At 38.1% G+C, this 18,261-nt stretch overlaps 3 protein-coding genes across 4 annotated transcripts; all 3 read right to left on the reverse strand.

Moving 5' to 3' along the window:
* Positions 1-851: 851 nt before the first annotated feature.
* eIF4B (eukaryotic translation initiation factor 4B) lies at positions 852-2,776 on the reverse strand. Its single transcript, XM_086836616.1, has 2 exons — positions 2,637-2,776; positions 852-2,247 (listed from the first exon to the last, which is right to left on the reverse strand). The coding sequence occupies exons 1-2, from the start codon at positions 2,647-2,649 to the stop codon at positions 1,067-1,069; spliced, it is 1,194 nt and encodes a 397-aa protein (XP_086692742.1). The 5' UTR covers positions 2,650-2,776; the 3' UTR covers positions 852-1,066.
* Positions 2,777-3,485: 709 nt separating this feature from the next.
* Positions 3,486-6,648, reverse strand: LOC147643146 (uncharacterized). Of its 2 annotated transcripts, XM_086836618.1 has the most exons (4): positions 6,540-6,648; positions 6,204-6,479; positions 5,045-5,396; positions 3,486-4,954 (listed from the first exon to the last, which is right to left on the reverse strand). In XM_086836618.1, the coding sequence occupies exons 1-4, from the start codon at positions 6,568-6,570 to the stop codon at positions 4,933-4,935; spliced, it is 681 nt and encodes a 226-aa protein (XP_086692744.1). In that variant the 5' UTR covers positions 6,571-6,648; the 3' UTR covers positions 3,486-4,932. The 2 variants fall into 2 exon arrangements, with proteins under 2 accessions (XP_086692744.1, XP_086692743.1); XM_086836617.1 differs by having other exon boundaries at positions 6,204-6,637.
* Positions 6,649-16,453: 9,805 nt separating this feature from the next.
* LOC147643147 (uncharacterized) lies at positions 16,454-18,060 on the reverse strand. The gene is made up of 3 exons (XM_086836615.1): positions 17,952-18,060; positions 17,616-17,891; positions 16,454-16,809 (listed from the first exon to the last, which is right to left on the reverse strand). Exons 1-3 carry the CDS (start codon positions 17,980-17,982, stop codon positions 16,454-16,456), a joined length of 663 nt encoding a protein of 220 aa, XP_086692741.1. The 5' UTR covers positions 17,983-18,060.
* Between the last annotated feature and the right edge of the window lie 201 nt (positions 18,061-18,261).

The following is an 18,261-nucleotide window of genomic DNA, read 5'->3' on the forward strand; positions in this document are numbered from 1 at the left end:
AAATTTGAGATAAAGCTATTTCATATTATTCTTCAATTTTGTGTACAATTTTATGAAAATCGGACGAGTATATCATATAGGTGCCGTACAAACGATCGTTAGATGTGGAGCAAAAATACAAATCTGTGAATGTAAAACTGCAAATATAATATGTATAAGTGAATGAAATGAAAGAATACTTCATTGTACTTGTACTTCAAATAAAAATACTTCATTGTTTCTTAACATAAATATATATAATTTATAGTGTCATCGAAGTTCTATCTGCAAGGCTATATAAACTTCGGCGAGCCGAAGTTAGCTTCCTTTCATGTTATAATTGTATCATGGTTTGCACAATGCTCTATCTCAGCAACGATGAAGCATCTATGGTTAAAATTATATAGTACAAATAACATAAATTAAATTACAAAGACAGTATACGACCGTAGTTAAAATGAATGAGCCAGATTGTACAACTACATATGTCATATAACTGCCATTGGGACCGAGCGGCAATCTTTTAGAGCCAATTTTATCTTTTTAAAAAATACTCAATTTTTTGGTTAAAACAAACGTGAATTTCAAAAGTGGTCAGGCGTTCGCAAAAGTTTTCCAAATTAAATAAGGTAATATTCATTTTAAAGATGAAGGTTTTTTACTAAAATAAAATGTTTTTGTAAAATTAATCTGAATGATTAAATTTGTTTTTGTATCTCAGATCGATTAACCCTTTTTGTGAATTTGCAGAACGCCTCTTTCATGTTTAGTGGTGATCCCACACAATTCCACAAACCGATTGTATTTTGCTGGGTTTGTCTGATTCTTTGGATACTATGTCGTTAAAATTGACCAGAAAGTTTTTAGATGTGTAGTTATCGAAAGTATGTACATATATTGACGCTGTAGTGCAGAAAATGCAAATGGTGTACAGAAAATTGTCATTCAAAAACAAATTAATAAATACAAATTAAATAATACAAAAAATAAATGTGCTGTACATTTTAAAATTAAAAACTATTGCATTTCATAAAAATCAAGCTATAACTTAAATCGTTTACCGACACCGTTGTACTTATTATTATTATTACAATTTAACGTAATTAATCATAGAAGTAATGAAATAATTACCATTAATTATATGGGCTTTGTCTTCATCCCTACTGTCTTGATTGCGACGCCAGCTAACTGATTCGTTTGAACTTTCATTATCATTCTTATCCATTTCGACTTCTGTAAGTTTTCCACATAGCTCTTCTAAGCTGCTTGTATCCTGTTTTCGAGCGAGGGCTAATCGTTCTGTTATCTCCAATTCTCTTGCCGCTGTATCAACCGGTTTTGCGGATCCAAACACATTTAACGAGAAATTTCCGCTTTGTTTACCTATTTTTGTATGCTCAACAGATTTTTCAAGTTCCGTTTTCGTCACATGTGGTAGTGGCAAAGTCCGTGGTTTTAAATTTAATTTTGGTCGTTCTTCGAGTTTTGAGTTGTCTTCTCGTGAATATCTTTCTACATTTCTTCCACGACTTTCGCGATATTTGTCAGATAATAGATCTTCTCTTCGGGTTGGAGAAGAATCAATTGATTGTGGTTTCGCGCAGGTGCGCCAAGAGCCTGGTGTGTTAGTTTCATCTCTTTCCGGTAAAACCTTTCTTTCTCTATTAAAGCTTCGTTCATAGTTAGAATAGCCAAAACTACTACCATTATTTTGACTATCTCGTCTCCAATTTCCAGAGTCTCTGTTTTCTCCACTACTTCCGAAGCCATCAAAACGTCGATTGTTTTTCTGCCGATTTTGCTGATCGTTTTCGTTTGATAGTTCAATGCGAATGCGACGGCCTTTAATGGATGGATCCGGTAAGCTCAGTACATAAATTAAATCATCTCTATTGTCTAGCTCGACATAGCCAAATCCCCTTGATCTACCGTTTTCACCATCTTCACGTGGCAGTCTCAATGAAATCAAATTAATACTTCCAAAAAATTCATATAGGTCGTCTTCATTTGCATCAAATGGCAAATTATTAATATACGCAATAAATGGGGGTTTATGGGGAATGGAATTATCATCAAATATCCGATTTGCCCTAGGCGCAGTAGGGAGCTGATAAACTAATGGCAATGTATTACTACCGTCATCGCTGTCTTCGCCATCCAAATTTCGCAATTTCTTTGAGACTTGTGTAGTTCCAACAGGTGTGTCAGCATTAGAGAGGAAGGATTGTAAAGATATAACTGTACCTTTGTTCTTTTTGCCCTTTTTGCCTGCAAATGATGTATAGTATTATTACGTTTATATTAAAATTTTTGCTATACATGAACATATAATTTAAAAAGTATTGTGTACATAAAACAAACTTTGTAAATGACATAAAATAATGTTATTCACGAGATTTTATTTAGTTAATAGAATCATATATAAGGAAATATAAGAACAAGAATTAAAAAGTACAAACACGAACATTTAAGAATGTATTTATAATGTACATAGGTATGTATGAATGTATATCTATGTATAATGTATATGCAAACGTTACGTGTCAAAATTAAGCCACGCGGGTTGTTAAAAATTAGTTGTATAATAAAAGCGTTTGACAGTCAAAGAAATAAAATATTTTAACAGCACAATAACTAAAATTATAAATATTCCTAACCTGCAGAAGCCATTTCGACAAAGATTTCCAAACTTAAATTTTGAGGTTTTTATAAATGCTTTAACTTGAGAAGACAATTTCCTTTTATCGTTATCGGACATTCAGATCGGTAATCTATGTCATAAAATGCAAAAAATAAGGTATAAGAAAAATAACGTATTCTCACAGACAGACGAATACTACATATCTCTATGGTGTAAAAAACAAATACGAAAGGAAGCTAACTTTGTATACCCTTTCAAGTTCGATCACTAGGAATTAACACATATAAATGATGTAATTCCTACTTCCATTACATTTAGCAACCTAAAAACTTAATAGTTTTTCAGTTACAACTTTGCATTTTTCTCTTAATCTATAGATTGTTTGTATGGCAGCTACATAATCCAGTATCCCGGTATTCTGAAAATTAAAACCAAAATTCTAGAATAAAATAAAATTGCTATATATGATTAATTTTCAGATTGTTCATATGACAGCTACATGATAAAGTAGTCCGATTTTCATAAAATTTTACGCAAAATTGTATAATAATTTAAAATGGCTATATCTCAAATTTGCTGGAAAAAAAGTTATAATATTTTTGTAAAAAAAAAATTCCGATCGTTTCTATGGCAGCTATATGATAAAGTCGGCCGATCCGGCCTTTTACGAAATATATACGAGTGTGAGTTTATAGAAAACTAACTGCAACGTTTCATTCAGATGGCTTCAAAATTAAGAGACTAGCTTGGGCAAAAACAGACATAGCCAGAGGCTTCATATGGTCGAAAATGTCTCCTTCATTGCGTTGCAAACTCTGACTAAAATTATAATACAAGGCAAGAATATAAAAATACAAACGGACTATTTTGATTTAGTTCGTTTTTATTTTGAGCTTTTAACAATCTTCATTTTTCAATTTGTTTGATTTTTCAGATGTCTTATTAACGAGGTGATATAAAATTGAAGAAGGCACCATCAACTGAAATTTGTGTACATTAACATCTAACACGAATTCCCTATAATTACGGGATGTAGTGTGAAACTGTTTCGCTGTCAGAAAAAAGTTTATTCGTTTGAAGTGTCACCGATCTTTTCTTTTTTAACCAGACAAATAACTGGCGTTTAACAATCTGTGTCGGGACCCCCTCTCAAGTCGGCAAGACGATTTTCCCATATGGTCCTTGCTGGCCTTCATTATTTTAATTTATATTTTCTTCCTTACAAATTGGTATAATTTCCAAAAACCTAAAATATTGCATTTCCCTTTACTAAGTTATTATAATAACTGTATCAGCCGTTCTGAACGTCTGAATCCATGTTTTCCGCAAATGTTTCTTCATTTCGGGATCTCTTATGTGAAATATGTAAACGAGATGCAAGTGAAAGCAAGTGGCAAACGGTTAAGAAAGCCTGTTTTATAAAATTTTTATTTTTCGCGCGACGAACAGCTGTTTAAAAATATTGGCCTCTTGCTCTCTCTTAATGCTTAAAAGTCGTTTTTTATCCTTTCCATACCGTACTATACGACTAAAAATCTGAACTGCTTAAAATATCTTCGATACTTTAGCGATAGAGAGAATGACCCACGAAAGTTTACCTCTGCGATATGTTCCTATACCACAAAGGTCGCTTGGTCCTCTACATGGTTCTCGATATCTATTGTATTAACTGAAATAGCCGCTAGTAGCTCTGGGCGCCCAGCAAACGCTCTCTCTGATTGCAAACCTGATCACCAGATTCAACGAAGTTATACATATTGAACAGCAAAGGGAAAAATTTAATTTCTACAACATTTCAACATTTTAAAATAGTTCACTTTACTATGATTGATGGGAAGATTCTCAGCTCGATTGCAGGAACTTCTGTGCAGGCCTGTGTAATATTTGGTGCCACTCCCTCGCCAAATAACATTTTAAAAGAAATCGAATTAAAACCAGCTAAAGAAATCTTATACAAATTGGGCAATCAACTCTCCATAAATGGATAAGATGTTTAGATTCATATATCGTATACATTTCCATGTAAAAAGTGGCAGGTTCGCGGAGAATAAAAAGTTAAGTTGCGCAAAGAAGAACAGAAAGTCAAATTTATATGCTTTCCTTAATTCACAAAATTTTGATTCATGATGCAGACATAATAAGGAATGTTTCTGTTCCAATCGGCACGATCTCCGAGCGATTGAAGCGCAAAAGAAAGTTATGCGCATCTATCCTTCAAGTCATACTCCAAAATCGTACCGTATAAATACGATGGAAGATTTTATGCCTTCACTTTTACTGACATCAGAACTGTTAATATCAATGTTGTATCATTAAAATCCAGAGCTTAAAAAACTGTTAACAAATAAGAAAAATATAAAAATGTTCAATTTTAAACCAGAAAAAATTATCTTTAAATATTCCTTAATTTATATACTAAACTACCTGTACCCTGCCACGTTTCTCTGCGGCATATTGTGGTTGCACGCATGCGTGATACCGTTGAGATTTTTTAAATACTGGAAAGACCTGGGACCGGCCACATTCACCAACAGCATTCGAAGGAATAAACATTCATCTTGATTAGGATGCACTGTATAGAGTCTACCGATTGTATTCTCTTTGAAGATGCCAGGTTGTCCTTCGACGGGCTCGCTTTTAGTGGCATTCCACGTGTAATAAGAGGGCACTTCTGAATACATCAAGGTTCTGGGAAAAGCATCTTCCTGGCATAAGGCGAAGAAGGCAGTCAGAGTTGTGGCAGGCGGATTCAGGACTCTTTCTTGCACATTTAGTTCTGTGAAATAGACATGTTGACCCTTCTCCAAATGGACTGCCAAATGAACTACAGCTGGATACATTCTACTGATTACATCCAGCACCGCACAGATCCAAAAACTCCATGTTTCACAATTAAATCCATCAGTGACTTGAGCTTTTGTCTAAAACACGGGCTGTGATGTCATGCCTATCCCTAGACGATTGTCCAGGAAATATCAGCTGCACTATCTCGTCCCAAGCTGGATTGCAGGTGATAAATAAGTCTGAACGGGCGTAGCAACGAACATATGCCATGGCATCTTGATGGCAAAATCGTGAGCTTTCCAACGTTGGTTGTATTACGGTCATTCATCACAGCATCCCGCAAATGGATATATTCCTCGGACCGAAGTTTCGTCTGATTCAATCGGAGCAACAGCAAACGTTCTGTTTCAATTTTTGCATACATATCGACAATGTACAGATGAAACAACTGACGACATTTTAATATATGATTGTCTTAGGTCCTCCTCACGATTTTGCCATCCTCATACATAGTTAGTCCACTCCACATGCAGCAATATGCTCAAGATACCATGGCATATGTTCGTTGCTACGCCCGTTCAGACTTATTTATCACCTGCAATCCAGCTTGAGACGAGATAGTGCAGCTGATATTTCCTGGACATGTCTAGAGATAGTCATGACATCACAGCCCGTGTTTTCAGACAAAAGCTCAAGTCACTGATGGATTTAATTGTGAAACATGGAGTTTTTGGATCTGTGTGGTGCTGGGTGTAATCAGTTGAATGGCAGAAGAGAGGATTGGCGCATGCGCACATACTGATTTGGCTGTATGATAAAATTACTCCAGACGAAATTGACGATGTGATATGCGCTGAGATTCCACGGGCAGAGGTTGATACGGATTTGCATGCAGTTGTCATCAAGAACATGATCCATGGCCCATGTGGTACCCTCAACCCAAGTTCACCATGCATGGTAGACGGGAAGTGTTCCAAGCGATATCCTCGAGCATTTGCAGCCAACACGGTAACAGGAGACGATGGATATCCTCTGTATAGGAGACGGTCAACTGAAGATGGCGGGACTTCGGAAACTTTAAACATGAGAATTGGTGATATTGAGGTAGACAATCGTTGGGTGGTTCCATACTCACCCCTATTGTCAAAATCATACCAAGCGCACATCAACGTAGAATATTGCAATTCCGTGAAATCGATTAAATATATCTGCAAGTACGTGAATAAAGGCAGCGATATGGCAGTTTTTGGTGTTCAGGCAGAAAATGGTGACAGCAATGCAGTACGAGTTGTCGATGAAATCTCTCAATACCAGACTGGAAGATACATAAGCAGCAACGAGGCTGCTTGGCGAATTTTTTCTTTCCCAATTCATGAACGCTATCCAGCTGTAGTTCACTTGGCAGTCCATTTGGAGAATGGTCAACGTGTCTATTTCACAGAACTAAATGTGCAAGAAAGAGTCCTGAATCCGCCTGCCACAACTCTGACTGCCTTCTTCGCCTTATGCCAGGAAGATGCTTTTCCCAGAACCTTGATGTATTCAGAAAAGCCCTCTTATTATACGTGGAATGCCACTAAAAAGTGTTCGCGCGACAAAAACGAGGCGAGCCCGTCGAAGGACAACCTGGCATCTTCAAAGAGACTCTAATCTGTGCATCACCTGTTCTGTAATTAAACGATGTGTGTTTGTGTTAGTGTTGGTGTGGTGTTGGCAAAGATTGTATAAGTATAAGATTAGTAACGCCATACGATTTTTTTGCACACGATTTTTTCGTGCTGGCTTTTGAACTGGCTCCAGGCTCTCTCGCACTTCGTTCAAAAGCCAGCGAGAGAGCGCTCTAGAGCCAGCCGCTCTCTCGTGCTGGCTCTAGCCGCTCTCTCGTGCTGGCTCTAGCCGCTCTCTCGTGCTGGCTCTAGCCGCTCTCTCGTGCTGGCTCTAGCCGCTCTCTCGTGCTGGCTCTAGCCGCTCTCTCGTGCTGGCTCTAGCCGCTCTCTCGTGCTGGCTCTAGACTCTAGAGTCTAGAGTCTAGACTCTAGAGTCTAGAGCCAGCAGCACTCTCACGCATACAGCAATGTTTTCGTGATGGCTCTAGAGCCAGCAGCTCTCTCATACGCATACAGCAACATGGCGTGCCTCAAAATACCGATTTCGCGGTTGAATTTATTACAAATTTGTACATTTATTTTATTTTATTTTTATAATTTATGTATATATTTATTTATATATATATATATATATATATATATATATATATATATATATATATATAAATAAATATTATTTCTAAGTCAATTGAATTGAATAATTATAAATACATATATAAATATGAATTTAAATGGTATTTTTTTGTTATTATAATAATAATATTTATTATATAGGCAATTCTCTGGTGTCGAATGCGACATTCGTACGCATTCAAACTAAAAAAACACATGTGCCAAGACTTTATTTTAATTTTATAAAAATTGAAACGTATAGCTCTTGGTTAGCACTATAATTGGTGCTAAGGTCGATTTTGAACCCTTGTTTGTTTTCAAGATATTCACTAAAATGTACTGCGTTCGCACGCGACAAAAATAGAAGTTACATTTGCAAAAAACAAGTTTAAGCTCTGATTTCAGCGAAACGTGATGAAAAAATAAAATAAATTTTAATGAATTACGCAATGAATTCTCTTCATAATTTGTTTTGTTTGATTTTAAAATATTAAGTAGTTATTTTTTGAATTCAATTTTAGTCCCGGTCGCACGCGACAGTTTGGAAAGCGATAATTCAAACTAAAATTGTACGAATATTGATGATCGCATATATCCTTTTCCACTTTTTATTTACTCTTTGGGTTTTCTATGTGATATTAGAAAGCAAAAGTCAAAGCAAAATCCCTTTGTTTAATAGATTGACATCAAAACAAAACATTCAATTTTTTATGCCTTTTTTTGATAAAAACAACATTTTTTGCATTTGCGCGTGTTTGACATCGATTTTTTTGAAACTTATTTTAGAAAATGAAAAATTCTCTTAGTCTTGATCATCCTGACCAATTTTTTTTATAATCATGTTAAAAATACTCGTTTTTAAGCAATTTTAAGTTTTTGGCCGCGGTGGACCTTTCTGGAGAATTGCCCATATGTATATATTTAATAATTCAAATATATAATATACATATATATTTAAATATTGGAATTAAACGAAGTATTTTTATTTTTTGCATTACTTATAAAAATAATATAATTAAAAATAAAGAAAAAAATAACAATATAAAGGGACTCAAGCACTTTAAAAATGTAAACAAACTAAAATCAAAACAAACAAACACATCGATATGCACATGTATACATCAGCTGTTTTTGCTGCCGTTCTCGTCCCCCTCTCTACCTAACAAGCGGTCTTCAGCCAAAATATAAAATTTAAATTTTTCGTCGTTGGGCATGCGAACAGAAGCACACACATATTCACGCACACATGCGCACTTTTTTGTTCTGTGTTTACTCATACATGCAAACGCATTCTATTTTTAGATATTTACGCTCTCAACTTTGTGAGAGCAGGGAGAGCGCCATTGTCGTTTGAATCAAAAAATTAGCCTCATATTGCAAAACGAATGTATGGCCGTGAGGCATCTTATAAGTTATAAAGTCTTTGGTGTTGGGTTATGTTTGTATGCCTTATCGATTTTTGATTACTATTAATATTAGTGGGAACATGTGGTGTTGCATTATGGTTAAGTTTTGAGTGTTGGGTTGTGTATTTTCTTATTGTCCAAATTACATTTCACAAGTAGTGTGTCTTTCACCACATCAGGTCTCCGATCATTGGTCTCAACACACTTTTACGTAGGTTGTAGTGGTGTTTTTGTTCCTCTGTATATTCCCTGCAGTACCGCGTGTCATCAATAGGCCTCGGTCATCAACATGTCATCAACGCGCCGACTGCGACTTCTGCCCACGATACAGTTACGGCGGTAGTCTAGACGGCAGTCGCCGGCAGTACCATGGCCCGGCCGTTGAGAAATTTGTTGACGAAACATAATGAATTGATGAATTTTTATTAATGATAGCCTGGGACATGGCCATGTTAAGTTCATCAACAGTTTGTATGGCCTGTCATTGATGATCATCAACAGCACTGCATGGAATGTTTATAAATGCAGATGTCAGCATTCCCACGATTCGACTTATGCATACACTAGCATATACATGCAGTTACCCACTGCAGTTTGGTCCAGAAGTAAATCTTTTTGGCATAAATTCTAAAAATAGAGTTTGAGACCTAAAACTTTGCATATTATGTTTTTTTTTAGAAAGTCAATAATGTAAAAAAAATTTGGAGTCTGTGCGACCACGCCCTCTATTGCCTCCCATACAAACCGATTCGTAGTACTATCATTAGAAATTGAGTATGACGCTGAATTCATACAATATACTTAAATTTATTTCAGGAACAATTTAAATATCTATATATAAATATGTATATGTTATGTATGGGTTCTGTCTTATACATTATATTCTTTTTCTTCTTCTAGTATTATTGAGCTGCTTTCGTTCAAGTCCTCATCCGAATCACAATCAGATTCCAATTCCTTTTTAAATGGGATGTTGTTCTCGGTTGACGTATATGATCAGAAGTTTCTTTCTTTTTTAATTCTGTTTGGTATCCGTGAGTGGAGTCGGTTTTTGGATTTGAAGTTGTTTTTTTTTTGTTTGTGTTGGGTATTGAGCAGGTGTTCAAACGGCTGCAGCATGCATAAGAAGAGTTGTGTTGTGCTCTTTTTCACTCGCCAGCTCAGATGCCAATTTTCTTTTCAATCGTGGTCCTGCGTTTCCATAAGACAAAGTTCGGCGTCCCAGTTTTTGTTGTGTCATACAGTTTTCATTTATTGTAACTGATATCGTAGACGACATCCATTCAGTATGCTTTGACTTAAAACGTTCGACCATATAGTTGCATTTTGGTAGTCTTTTTTATTAAACGGTTTTATTTAGCTCACCCCGTTTGTTTTCTTTATTCTTGGGTCAAATTTAGTAATTCAAATTTCACCCTCTTCCTGTCAACCGATTAATCTGCAAGTTTGTATACACTTTGGATTTTGGTGACAATACAATTATGTTTATTTATTAGCATTATAAATTCAAGATGGCCGCCGCTACAAAATGGCGGATAACTTAGGTTTTATCAATCCTATCAACATGGGTATCAAATGAAAGGTCTCAACAAGTAGAATACAATTACAACAGAATGCGAAATAAAAACTAAACTAAACTTATTTTAGTCAGGTCTATGCATATGTTTATAATTCCCACGAATGTATCTATTTTATTATTTTTTGGTTTTTCGTACATTTATCTTAAACATTGCAATGTATGTTTAACATAAAAAGTTTTTTTTTACCTATTTTTTTTTTATAAATGATTCAAATTGACTTGTTTTTTTTTATTGATTTCTAATTTTTTATCATCTTCGACGTGGTAATGGTTAATTTTTTCATAAATGCAATTTAACACAGATGATAGTTTGCTATTATTGCTGAGCCAAAAATCGAAGAGATCGCTATCGCGAAATTCGAACGTCGCAAAATATTGCGGAATTGCGTGAGAAAGGGGACGAACGGGGAAAAGTTATTAATTAGCGATAAAGAACGACATATATTTGTATAAACTGACGTAATTAGTTTTTGTCAGCAGCCGTCAGGTCGTTAGTTTTATTCCACGAAACACAATGGACGCATGTTAATTTTCTATACAAAATACACATAAATTGAACATTAAACAAAACGCAAACACTAAGACAACACATAAACAGACTATATTCAGTAAAAAATACATACCTTGATTAACAAATTTCCATTACTATCAACAGTTTGTTCGGACGAAGAACAATTATTTTCACTCAAAAAAGTAAAAAGAGCAATTTGCCACCAATTTCTTATTACCAAACAGCAATTCGATTGTGTGGCTTCGAAAGGTCATAAAAATCTTCAGTGAAGCTTGTAAAGCTTATTTTCTTAATTTTGTTCATGTTTGATGTTTTAATTTTAATAATTTTAAATCAAACATACAAAACATCAACAGGAAAATTTCGAATTTATGCCAAAAAAATAAACTTCTGGACCATAGTGCACTGTCATCAACAAGGAGCATACATACATATATATATGATACTAGCTGTACCCTGCCACGTTTCTCTGTGGCATATTGTGGTTGCACGCACAAGAAATAACTCAAAAAAAAAAAATAATTTTCAAATTCATTTAATTCTGTAATACTTTTGGGTGTGCAATATTCTTCGTTTCTCCATTCTCCGCGTAAATATAAAGTCTATCTGGTTTTCCGACACTGGAACACGCAACATATAATTGTCCGTGTGAAAAACAATCTGCATCCAAATCTAGACCACACAACTCCATAGATTGACCTTGAGCTTTATTTATGGTCATTGCGAACGCCAAACGAATGGGAAACTGCAATCTCTTGAACTGAAACGGTGTATCAGTCGGGATAAGAGGAATCCTAGGAATGAGGACATCTTGACCTTTGAAAGCACCTGTTATGATCGTTGCTTCTACTACGTTGTTCATCAATTTCTTGACTTCGAGTCGCGTACCGTTGCAGAGTTTCGGCTGATTTATATTTCGGAGCATGATAATCGGCACACCTATTTTTAATTTCAATGTGCGGTGGCATTCCAGGCAGATAAAGTGAGTTTAGAAATTCCGAAGGGTAATTAACTGCTTCCTCTGCCTCCACAACGGTATCTATCGACTTATATGTAATTTCGTCAGTTTCTATGCTGGATTGGATTACATGATTGAGCTGGTAGACATCTTTGTTCTTGGCAGCGAGAATAGCTCGTCCACTGAGCCAATCGTGATTCCTATAATTTATTCGGATATCATAAGGTCTTCCTTCTATGTAACTAAATTACAGAAATTCTCGGGCAATACTATTTTTCTCGACGTCTCGTTGACTGGCAGCTTTCCGTTCCCAATGTCCAGTAGCTGTCGTGAGAATACGTCGGCAGAGTCATCGTTCTGTAACTGGACACGCATATTCGTCTTCAACTGTAATGTACGTTCATGTTGCCACAATATAGAATATTTCAGGCAAGCATTTATCTCGTCAGCTGGTGTCGATCGGGAAACCACAGGCAACGTTTGCTTGAACTCCCCTGCGATCAATATTAACGCATTCCCAAATGGTTGGGCAGCTCCATGCAAATCCCGCAATGATCGATCGAGAGCGAATTTTGTGTGCCATTGTGCATTCATCCCAAACAATGAGTTTACATCTTTGCAATACTTTTCCCTTGCCAGTTGCTCTGGAAATGTTGCACGTAGGAGTCTCGATTATTTGCATGTTCAACGGCAACTTCAGCGCTGAATGAGCAGTCCTCCCACCAGGTAACAATGTCGCAGCGATTCCAGATGAAGCAAGAGCTAAAGCTATGTCCTTGTTAGCTCGAACCGTAGCCAGAGTCAATGTAATGAGGAATGTTTTCCCCGTTCCTCCTGGAGCATCCAAGCTTCAGCTACCCTTGCCCTGTCGCGTTCATTATTTTGAGAGTGAATCAAATCTATTGCTGCAGAACGTGACAGCCTAACTCTCAATCGTTCTCTCAAGCCTATCTGCTCGTCTTTCAGCTGATTCCGCGTTGTGCATCTACTTTGCTCTCAGCCGCTCAGCCTCTCGGATGGAGGCCCGCTCTTCGTCAGTCATATTCGTCATCTTACGTCTGTTTGCTTCTGTATTGCGAGAAGGACGACCCAAACTCGACTTCTTGGGTGGCATGACTTCGTTTCTTACTGAACCTGAACAAAAAAATAAAATTTTAATCTCCTATTTCTTCTTTCAATATTTTTGGGATGTTTGACAGGAAATGCTTCGATTCAGCTGGCTGCCTGTAGAGGGCGCAGCAGTAGGGGCACGGAGAAACGCGGAAAAAAACTGATATATTCGCAAACGCAGATAAGCTATCAACATCAAAAGTAGACAATAACCGAGCTGGAACCTCAACGCATGTTGTGTCAAAATTTAAACGGTTCAAAACTTTTCAAGTCTATAAAGGAAGTAGACACGAACAGAGCATTTTTATTTATATAGACTAGCTGTACCCTGCCACGTTTCTCTGCGGCATATTGTGGTTGCACGCATGCGTGATACCGTTGAGATTTTTCAAATACTGGAAAGACCTGGGACCGGCCACATTCACCAACAGCATGCGAAGGAAGAAACATTCATCTTGATTAGGGTGCACTGTATAGAGTCTACCGATTGTATTCTCTTTGAAGGTGCCAGGTTGTCCTTCGACGGGCTCGCCTCGTTTTCGTCGCGTGAACACTTTTTTAGTGGCATTCCACGTGTAATAAGAGGGCACTTCTGAATACATCAAGGTTCTGGCAAAAGCATCTTCCTGGCATAAGGTGAAGAAGGCAGTCAGAGTTGTCGCAGGCGGATTCAGGACTCTTCCTTGCACATTTAGTTCTGTGAAATAGACACGTTGACCATTCTCCAAATGGACTGCCAAGTGAACTACAGCTGGATAGCGTTCATGAATTGGGAAAGAAAAAATTCGCCATGCAGCCTCGTTGCTGCTTATGTATCTTCCAGCCTGGTATTGAGAGATTTCATCGACAACTCGTACTGCATTGCTGTCACCATTTTCTGCCTGAACACCAAAAACTGCCATATCGCTGCCTTTATTCACGTACTTGCAGATATATTTAATCGATTTCACGGAATTGCAATATTCTACGTTGATGTGCGCTTGGTATGATTTTGACAATAGGGGTGAGTATGGAACCACCCAACGATTGTCTACCTCAATATCACCAATTCTCATGTTTAAAGTTGCCGAAGTCCCGCCATCTTCAGTTGACCGTCTCCTATACAGAGGATATCCATCGTCCCCTATTACGGTGTTGGCTGCAAATGCTCGAGGATATCGCTTGGAACACTTCCCGTCTACCATGCATGGTGAACTTGGGTTGAGGGTACCACATGGGCCATGGATCATGTTCTTGATGACAACTGCATGCAAATCCGTATCAACCTCTGCCCGTGGAATCTCAGCGCATATCACATTGTCAATTTCGTGTGGAGTAATCAGTATGTGCACATGCGGGAATCCTCTCTTCTGCCATTCTACTGAATACATCCAGCACCGCACAGATCCAAAAGCTCCATGTTTCACAATGAAATCCATCAGTGACTTGAGCTTTTGTCTGAAAACACTGGCTGTGATGTCATGCCTATCCCTAGACGATTGTTTAGGAAATATCAGCTGCACTATCTCGTCCCAACCTGGATTGCAGGTGATAAATAAGTTTGAACGGGCGTAGCAACGAACATATGCCATGGCATCTTGAGCATATTGCTGCATGTGGAGTGGACTACCTATGTATGAGGATGGCAAAATCGTGAGCTTTCCAACGTTGGTTGTATTACGGTCATTCACCACAGCATCCCGCAAATGGATATATTCCTCGGACCGAAGTTTCGTCTGATTCAATCGGAGGAACAGCAAACGTTCTGTTTCAATTTTTGCATACATATTGACAATGTACTGATGAAACAACTGACGACATTTTAATATATGATTGTCTTCGGTCCTCCGAACCATTAATCGGTATGAGTAAAAGTTAATCGCGCTGCACTTTTTATTCGTTTCTACACCATTGACTGGATCTACCATCCTCACATTGAAATGGTATCCATCGGCACCATCCCAGAAGATGAGTGGATACTGCAAAGCATCGTAACAACGGTGAGTTTCTGCGACGTTTACCAATCTATGGTTTCGTCGATGGAGAATAATATCTCGAGGTTGGAACTGATCCCCGACTATGACAATTGCCACTTCGTCTATAGTTGGAGCATGAATGACAATTTTATGGGTATCCGAAGGCATCATATCGATTGTTGTTTTGAACAAAAACACCAAATTGCTCCTTTCGTGAAAAGCTTCTGTAGCTGCAAAATAATGTGCCTCTTCAGCGAGGTATTAATTCCATAACGTGCATCTACTTCATCTCCATCATCACCAATGAAGTACATTTGAAGAAATTTGTGTTCGCTGTCTGGGAACGGATGCAGGGAACCTGCTTTGTGATAGATTTTTCCTTTGATTTTAAAAGTTGGCATGCATTGCGCATTTATAATTTCCGCACCAAATGACGTCATTTGGAAGCAAGAGTTGTATTTCCTAATGTTCAACAGGAAATGCTTCAATTCAGCAGTAGATCCAGCGAATAGAAAGTGCAGAGGCTCTGGTGGTGCTTCAAGTTGAGGCAATTTCACTTTCCCGAAAGCGCAACACAATCCTTTTGGTTCGTTTTTGAATTTAAGAGAATGACAGTATGTGCACACCTGATGCCTCCGGCCAATAACGACATTGCGATTCGAGCTATAATCAACAGTTGTATTATATCGGAATGCATAGAATCTGCAAGATTGTATTGCAGATTTTGATCTTCTGCAAGCTTTAAACGCGCTTCAGCTACCCTGTCGCGTTCATTATTTTGAGAGTGAATCAAATCGATTGCTGCAGAACGCGACTGCCTAACTCTTAATCGTTTTCTCTTAAGCCTATCTGCTGATTCCGCGTTGTGCATCTGCATTGCTATCAACCGCTCAGTCTCTCGGATGGAGGTCCGCTCTTCGTCAGTCATATTTGTAATCTTACGTCTTTTTGCTTCTGTGTTGCGAGTACGACGACCCAAACTCGACTTCTTGGGTGGCATGAATTCGTTTCTTACTGAAACTGAACAAAAATATAAAATTTTAATCTCCTATTTCTTCTTTCAATATTTTTGGGATGTTTGAAAGGAAATGCTTCGAATCAGCTGGCTGCCTGTAGAGGGCGCAGCAATAGGGGCACGGAGAAACGCGAAAAAACTGATATATTCGCAAACGCAGATAAGCTATCAACATCAAAAGTAGACAATAACCGAGCTGGAACCTCAACGCATGTTGTGTCAAAATTTAAACGGTTCAAAACTTTTCAAGTCTATAAAGGAAGTAGACACGAACAGAGCATTTATATATATATAGACTAGCTGTACCCTGCCACGTTTCTCTGCGGCATATTGTGGTTGCACGCATGCGTGATACCGTTGAGATTTTTTAAATACTGGAAAGACCTGGGACCGGCCACATTCACCAACAGCATTCGAAGGAATAAACATTCATCTTGATTAGGGTGCACTGTATAGAGTCTACCGATTGTATTCTCTTTGAAGATGCCAGGTTGTCCTTCGACGGGCTCGCTTTTAGTGGCATTCCACGTGTAATAAGAGGGCACTTCTGAATACATCAAGGTTCTGGGAAAAGCATCTTCCTGGCATAAGGCGAAGAAGGCAGTCAGAGTTGTGGCAGGCGGATTCAGGACTCTTTCTTGCACATTTAGTTCTGTGAAATAGACATGTTGACCATTCTCCAAATGGACTGCCAAATGAACTACAGCTGGATACATTCTACTGATTACATCCAGCACCGCACAGATCCAAAAACTCCATGTTTCACAATTAAATCCATCAGTGACTTGAGTTTTTGTCTAAAACACGGGCTGTGATGTCATGCCTATCCCTAGACGATTGTCCAGGAAATATCAGCTGCACTATCTCGTCCCAAGCTGGATTGCAGGTGATAAATAAGTCTGAACGGGCGTAGCAACGAACATATGCCATGGCATCTTGATGGCAAAATCGTGAGCTTTCCAACGTTGGTTGTATTACGGTCATTCATCACAGCATCCCGCAAATGGATATATTCCTCGGACCGAAGTTTCGTCTGATTCAATCGGAGCAACAGCAAACGTTCTGTTTCAATTTTTGCATACATATCAACAATGTACAGATGAAACAACTGACGACATTTTAATATATGATTGTCTTAGGTCCTCCTCACGATTTTGCCATCCTCATACATAGTTAGTCCACTCCACATGCAGCAATATGCTCAAGATACCATGGCATATGTTCGTTGCTACGCCCGTTCAGACTTATTTATCACCTGCAATCCAGCTTGAGACGAGATAGTGCAGCTGATATTTCCTGGACATGTCTAGAGATAGTCATGACATCACAGCCCGTGTTTTCAGACAAAAGCTCAAGTCACTGATGGATTTCATTGTGAAACATGGAGTTTTTTGATCTGTGTGGTGCTGGGTGTAATCAGTTGAATGCAGAAGAGAGGATTGGCGCATGCGCACATACTGATTTGGCTGTATGATAAAATTACTCCAGACGAAATTGACGATGTGATATGCGCTGAGATTCCACGGGCAGAGGTTGATACGGATTTGCATGCAGTTGTCATCAAGAACATGATCCATGGCCCATGTGGTACCCTCAACCCAAGTTCACCATGCATGGTAGACGGGAAGTGTTCCAAGCGATATCCTCGAGCATTTGCAGCCAACACGGTAACAGGAGACGATGGATATCCTCTGTATAGGAGACGGTCAACTGAAGATGGCGGGACTTCGGAAACTTTAAACATGAGAATTGGTGATATTGAGGTAGACAATCGTTGGGTGGTTCCATACTCACCCCTATTGTCAAAATCATACCAAGCGCACATCAACGTAGAATATTGCAATTCCGTGAAATCGATTAAATATATCTGCAAGTACGTGAATAAAGGCAGCGATATGGCAGTTTTTGGTGTTCACCTGTTCACCTGTTCTGTAATTAAACGATGTGTGTTTGTGTTAGTGTTGGTGTGGTGTTGGCAAAGATTGTATAAGTATAAGATTAGTAACGCCATACGATTTTTTTGCACACGATTTTTTCGTGCTGGCTTTTGAACTGGCTCCAGGCTCTCTCGCACTTCGTTCAAAAGCCAGCGAGAGAGCGCTCT

The sequence above is a fragment of the Drosophila serrata genome, unplaced genomic scaffold (genome assembly GCF_035046125.1).
Source record: "Drosophila serrata isolate PLE 108 unplaced genomic scaffold, ASM3504612v1 contig_290, whole genome shotgun sequence".
Taxonomy (NCBI): Eukaryota; Metazoa; Arthropoda; class Insecta; order Diptera; family Drosophilidae; genus Drosophila; species Drosophila serrata.

Excerpts from the sequence above, each read along its gene's own strand:
- LOC147643147 (XM_086836615.1), bottom strand. The coding sequence starts at position 17,982 with ATGTGCGCTTGGTATGATTTTGACAATAGGG. Across the intron at positions 17,892-17,951 it reads GTATGATTTTGACAATAGGG|TTTCCGAAGTCCCGCCATCT; the intron begins GTGAGTATGGAA and ends TCATGTTTAAAG. Across the intron at positions 16,810-17,615 it reads TTTATCATACAGCCAAATCA|AACTAAATGTGCAAGAAAGA; the intron begins GTATGTGCGCAT and ends TCTATTTCACAG.
- LOC147643146 (XM_086836617.1), bottom strand. The coding sequence starts at position 6,570 with ATGTGCGCTTGGTATGATTTTGACAATAGGGGTGAGTATGGAACCACC. Across the intron at positions 5,397-6,203 it reads TTTATCATACAGCCAAATCA|AACTAAATGTGCAAGAAAGA; the intron begins GTATGTGCGCAT and ends TCTATTTCACAG. Across the intron at positions 4,955-5,044 it reads AGAAACGTGGCAGGGTACAG|TTTTTTAAGCTCTGGATTTT; the intron begins GTAGTTTAGTAT and ends ATTTGTTAACAG.